The 6,607-nt window shown below is 34.3% G+C and overlaps 1 protein-coding gene across 1 annotated transcript in view; it reads right to left on the bottom strand.

The window, feature by feature from the left end:
- Nucleotides 1-856: 856 nt before the first annotated feature.
- The window catches only part of LOC136027854 (uncharacterized), a 31,771-nt gene continuing 26,020 nt past the window's right edge, over nt 857-6,607 (bottom strand). The window contains exon 6 of the mRNA XM_065705268.1: nt 857-1,042. Within this exon, the coding sequence (XP_065561340.1) occupies nt 1,000-1,042 (43 nt within the window). The 3' untranslated portion in view covers nt 857-999. The remainder of the gene's footprint in view (nt 1,043-6,607) is intronic.

The raw sequence follows: 6,607 nt of genomic DNA, 5'->3' as shown, positions 1-6,607 counted from the left end.
AATTATAGTTATTGTGAGAATCTACAACATAGGGATTAGATCAATTTACCACAAATAGGAATTATAATTATTATAGAAAGAAGAAACCTATGAGCAGACGTAGTGTTCAAACAGTAGAATACTGCAGTTACCACATTCAAATAGCCAGTTAAGTACAAAAGAAAAGAAAATGAAAAAAAAAATTGACTTCATCTGATGTCAAATTACTATGCGTCGTTTTGCTCTAGATGTACCAGAGCAATAGGATTGATTTATAACTATTTTTATCATTTTATCTATTATTAGTTTTAAATTTTTATTTTTTATCTATTATTTATCAAACTTGATAATGCTTTATTGTTCATAACCATACAAGGAATCATTTAACGAAGACGTTTCTTGAGTTTGCATTGCCCTGAAGTGGAGAATATGTACTGGGTATAGAAGGTTGGCTTGCGAGAAGGTTCAGAGTTTTCGCTACTCCATAAGTTCCCTGCTCCATTTCTGTTCCCAAAAGAGAAATTCTGCTTGTGTGGCTTCATAGTGGTGTCAGATGTAATCCTTAGCGTGTTTACCTATCCAGAGCTGTGACTGTAAACGGCGCATCAAAATGACCTTGAGGAGTGGGGCCCTTCAAGAAAATTGAAGCCTAGAACTGGATTCAGAATAGGCTTTTTTGGCAGAAAAACATCTTTTTAGCCAAGTTATTTACTAATGGCCTCTTCGACTCTTGTGCCCGATTTCGACTCTTGTTGATAAAAAAAAATACACAAATTGAATTTTCTTGGAAAAAAAAAATGAACCAAAGAGGTTTTCCAAAGAAAACTAAAAAGCTCTCAAACGCACTCCTACTTGCTGAATTCTAATTGTAAGCAAATATGTACAGACATATAATTCTTATTTTTTTCAAACAAAGAAAAGTCAAGCTGATGGTATAAAAATAAATGGATAAAATAAAAGAAAAGAAAAAATCATATTATTCACTCTCATCCAATCATTCGTCCATTTTTCATTTTTCAATCAGTTTTCCATCCCGGCCATGCTATCATTTTCAGAAGTCACACTAGAAAAATAAATAAAAATTATACGTTTGTCAATTTTATTTTAAATTTTTGTTACAATTGCAATTGCTCTAGGAAAAAAAGAAAAATGTCACAAAATGTGCATGTTCGGAATATTTCTCTTGTGTCTATAATTCCCTCAAAATCAAAGACCAGTCTCGTAGTACACACTGATGATACGACTAATAAAAATAGAAAAAGAGAATGGGTTGGTACCACATATACATGCACACGAAATTTTACATTGTGAGGAATATATTCTAATATATATATATATATATATATTGTTTAAATTCGCTTTATTCTACTCTCAGCAGACATTTCAAATAGCATGCTGATGCAGAGAAAAATGTCCCCAAAGTAGTACTAGCTTGTTTGAAAGGCGACTAATATCACTCATAATTCTTAATACATTTATGTCAGTTCTATTTTAAAGCTGGCAAGTAGAAATATTTAAAAAGTGAAAAAATCTTGAATGTTATTATAAATGAAAGGAGTACTAAATTCATGGATTATTATGTAAATCCGAGACATAAGGTATAGGATGTCCTCATTGCTTGTTAGATGTTATAATTACAAATACCAGAATTATGAGGTTACAAAATTAGAATTTCGAGCTTACTAGTTATTTTTGTCTGCACTTGTTAGGCATTTAAAAAAAAAGTAGATTATCAGAGGCTCAATTAAATACTGGAAATAAAAATAAGAACAACTAGAAAATTCTTGGATCAGATCTCTATCTATCAATTTCCAAGATCAAACTACAACCAGATGACCTATTTAGTTATAGTACTAATATTATTACATAAAGCATTAAGTTTTGTATTAACGATTTCTTTGTCATTAAGGAAATTGTGTTCACTGTATATATCTATATTTTTGTTCTTCAATGATACTTTTTCTGTCCTATGTACAGATTTTTAGGGTATACTTATTTTCACTTTTGAAAGTTTGAAACAAGAGAATCTGATCTTGGACTGATAGATTTTAGGACGTAAAAGCACCTTGAATATCAGGGGAATAAAATGACCTGAGCAAATGTGGTGAAACAGGAAGAATAGAACATTTTTTTTCAATTTTGCCATTAAGAAAGCTCGCATTTGTACTTGATGGTAAAACCCAAATTGCGAGAACGGGCCTTGGATATAGGATCAAAATATTCATTTAAACTAGCATTCCAATATCTTATATAAAAAATATCTTCATTGTTCTACTTATTGTTCTTGGTAATTAGGTTTCAAAGACAGTATATTTTGAAAAATATTAAAATGAAATATATTATAAAGTATAATGGACCCCTATTTCTCTTGTTTCCCTTGTGTTAAAAAATGAGCAAGGATTAAATAAAGAAAAATCTGCTAAGAGTAAAGAGCAAATTTGACAATTAAAATAGCTTATAATTTTGAAAATCGGTGCTATTTGTGAAAAAAAAACTATTTACGCCACCTAGCATTTGGCCACACTTTATTCTCATTATAATAATGAGATTAACTTGTTTAGATAGTATAATTGTTAAAATGCAGTAGTAAAGCAGTAGTAAGTGTTTTACACCAGATTCTGAAAAAATAAACTAATAAAAAGGTTGAAAATTGCCGGTTGTCACAAAACACAAAATGACGTTGATAGTTTTTTGTTGACTTTATAGCCAGTTCCTAATCTTATAAATCACCCATACTCTTTGGGTAGGATAGCTTAGGTGTCACTTACTACCTTTTGATTATATTTTACAAGAATTAATCCTTATCCACCTGGGAGCAATTTCAAGACTGAGTAAATTGTGGATCTCTATTAATTCCTTGACTACTAAGATCCACAAACTACTCAAAAACATCCGATTACACCATCCTATGAACAGGATCACCAGTCTGACAATTTGTTAGATTGAGGTGGAACTATTTAATAGGTTGAGTTTCATTTCATTAGATGCTACCAATAACAGGCCCGGTTTTGTTCTCAAAACTCGAGTGTACTCCAAGATATAGATCCCAACGGCTCAACAACCGTTTAAAGACGGCTATACAGCGTCCGATATTCACTTTTTCTACCCTTTCATTTTTTCAGCTAGAGTTTTAGAGTCTTTCACAGCAATATTTCTAGTTCTCTATAGTAGGGGTCAGGAACAATGCTAGCCAAACTGTTTGGGGGGAGCAAGGGACTTGACAGACTGGCTGATTATTTCCACCGATAGTTTTTTTTCAATAATTAGCATAATTTCTGTTTCAAATATGAAACTTAAGAGCAGAGTTCAGTACAAAGAATCGTATTGCAATAAGAAGATTAGCCACTTAGTTCCGACTCTCGCAAGAAGCATGTGTACAGGATTTTAGTGATCTAGAGGAGACATCAGTAATGCAAGTGGAATAAAGCAATAATATGATTTACACCCAAACATAACTCAAATTTAATAAATTTACGATTTGGATTAAAATAAACATTTTAAACGCAGAATGAAGAAATTTCAAGCAAAAGAACTTCAGTTAAAAAGCCCAACCTCTTGGCTGGTAGTCTCAAATCACACCAAGACGAACCAACCGAAATAGTCTTGGTTCATCATTGTTCAAAACGTGTAGTTACAAGTTTCAATGTGCTGAAACTTCTTTTCACCATGGCCAAAGCTGGTGATGCTTTCACAATCCACGGGTATACTGACCACAGAGTCAGGAATACCAATTAAACTACTTTGTTTTCATAGATTAGGGTCTTAAAGATGGGTGTGATCAATTAATTTGTAGCTTTTAACCTAGGTCTGGCTAATAGCGTAAGCATGACTTCCGCAACATCGAGGCGTTTTCCCAGAAACATCTTTGTGGCTTCAGAAAGGCTTTAATAGTTCATGTTCATTTTTCTCGGGGGATAAGGAGCCTCCCACTTCTCTTCTTGCTTGGTAAAGATATATGGTCTTTAATTCTTGCCTAAGGGCCTAGGTATTATTAATAGGCTGGATATGCTCCTACCCATTGATGTATTAAACACTTAACTTGGTCAAAAAAATATTTACACTGCAAGCTGAATTTGGCTAATGATTTTTGGCATTTGTGCTTGTATTATCCACCAAGCGGTGCTTCCACTTTTGATTTCAGGAAACTTCAAAGATCTCTGATGAATGATCAGGGAATGATTTAAAGATTTGACAATTCTAGGCCCAAGTCTTTTTGCAACTCCGTTTTTGCAAGATTTTCTGGGAAAGTTTGGGGATAGTGGACGCACTTAATAGAACGCAATTGATGAGCCAAAAGTAATGAAAGAGAGGTGATACCGAACTCTCAGCTACCATTCTTGGGAGACATTTGTCAGTTTATCAGTGGTATCGGAATTCCTGGTTTATTTTAAAATCACTTTTCTGTGAATAGGCATCACAAGAGCAGAGTAAATCTGGCACTTTGACGATAAATCTATTTTTGTTCATTCTATTTTTTTAATTCTATTTTTCACTCAGTGATAATTTATTCCATTCCCTGGCATTGTCCAACCCATAGGCGTGGGTTTAGTGAGCCTATTAATAAATCCTGGCCTGTAAATGATGAAGACACTGATAGGGCAGACGTTGGATGTAATAAATAGTCAAAGCTGAATATGTAGAATTTTTTTAGAAGAGGTTAGAAGTGTAAAAACTACCAAGAAGAAATCTAGAAAGAACAAAAGGCTACTTAAAGCAGAGAAAAAAGAAGCACATGGCACAAGGAGTTGCAGGAACAATAGATATTTATGCTACACTAACTACTGATGCAGACGATTTAGCAGAAAACAATCAGGGTTGCCACAGGTGACACTTTGGTGCCACTTTTGACACTTTTTTAAATGGCACTTTTCGGGAAACGTGACACTATTGAGACACTTTTTAACAAAAGTGGCGATTTTTCTTCAAAGTAACACTTAGAAATACTGTCCATTAGAACCATGATACACATTAAGAAGTGAGTCGTTAGTAGTTTGTTTCTACTCGGCAGTATTTATTCAATTTTAGAGCGAAATTGACAGAAGAATATTTAGTAACAAATAAGTTGTTCTTATCAAGGATAGCTAATCTGCAACATTATATTCCATTTTACTAATGCTAGTTACAGGTCACACACTAAAATTCCTTTGAAAGGCAGCTGACAAGCTTTTAGTCATATATGAGCAATTAGTATTCGATTATTAATGTCTTCCAGGCCTAAAGAAGACTTAGCAGCTTGCTCATTCCTCATGAGCCCTACTCCCTGTCTATGTACCCCATCCATCCTGTCTTAGTAAACAAATTCTATATCACCTATTTTCATACTTCCTACCCCTTGGACATGAGTTTCTGAAACTCCTAATAAGTTTAGTTCGAATCTTCTGAATTCTTCAGTCAAACCTTCACGACAATAGTCTTTTTTAAGAACATAATATGACAAGTTCCAATTGTCATGTTCTTTAAATCATTGAAATTGTTTAGATCAACATATCTTCTCAAGTCTACACCAAAGTACTTGAGCTGCCTTAGAACCAGACAGCAAGAAGTCCCTGGGACTTCCAGTATGAATGGCGGCCTTTTGCAATCATGGGTCCATCATGGTCCCAACATGGTTGTTATCACTTGACGATGCTCTTCTATCAGCAAGAGTCCAAATAAGAAAAAAAACCTAATTCTTTCGCAAGGACTGTTTTCAAAACTGGAATCTAAAAATCAGAACCCTGAAAAAACAAACCAGAACGATATGCAAAGCTGGAAAAAGATTCCGTAGTCCGGAAATTTCCATCGGAAATGTCTATCAGAAGTTTTGTCCTTCTGAATTACTACCTAGACTGGCAGACAAGGCAGTCACAAGATAAACATGCCTGAAGTTGATTTTTAGGACACAGCTATGTGTGCTATGATCATATTGAAAACAACACGGAATTCTTATCAGAATGGGGCTATCAGCTTCATATTGAGCGTTGAATAAAGCTTCGTTTTGAGCTTTATCCTAACATTTGGATCCTTACAGTGGGGGAGCAAGCGGTGGGCAGCCGTCAGGATAACCTCAATGTCCAACAACGGCTATATGCCTATTGCATGATACTGCAATAGATATGCATGATAACGGCATGATACACAAAGTCCACTTTGAAAATTTTCTCACAGGCCATGATCCTCAAAAATCATTATCTTTCTTTACATAAATTTCTTGGCACACTCACCATACTTGAAAATTACTAGAAGAGATGTCATCTCGAAGAAAACCAATTTGTTGAAAAGAAAGAACATGGTTATTAAGACTACTGATCAGATTGAGTAGTTTTGGCTATAGAGTGGAAAGATAGCACAAGTATTTGAATTGCAGTGACCAAAGACTCTAGAAAACCGCTTCACTAGGGAAAATAGTGGTTTCCTTCATCCTTCAACAGTTCAAAATCTACGGTCCAGGTAATGGTAGGAACTCAGGTTCTACACATATCCATCCTAGTAAGTATTAAATAAAAAAAACAAGTTTTTTCAACTGAAAGTAAGGAGCGACATTAAAACTTAAAACGCACAGAAATTACTTCGTATATGAAAGAGGCTGCTTCCTCATCAACGCCCTGCTCTTTACGCTAAAGTTTGACTCTTTCTCTCAATTCTTCTT

Source organism: Artemia franciscana, chromosome 6 (assembly GCF_032884065.1).
Source record: "Artemia franciscana chromosome 6, ASM3288406v1, whole genome shotgun sequence".
Classification (NCBI taxonomy): domain Eukaryota; kingdom Metazoa; phylum Arthropoda; class Branchiopoda; order Anostraca; family Artemiidae; genus Artemia; species Artemia franciscana.
Note: the sequence above shows the minus strand (reverse complement) of the source record. Positions and strands in the feature narration are given on the sequence as shown.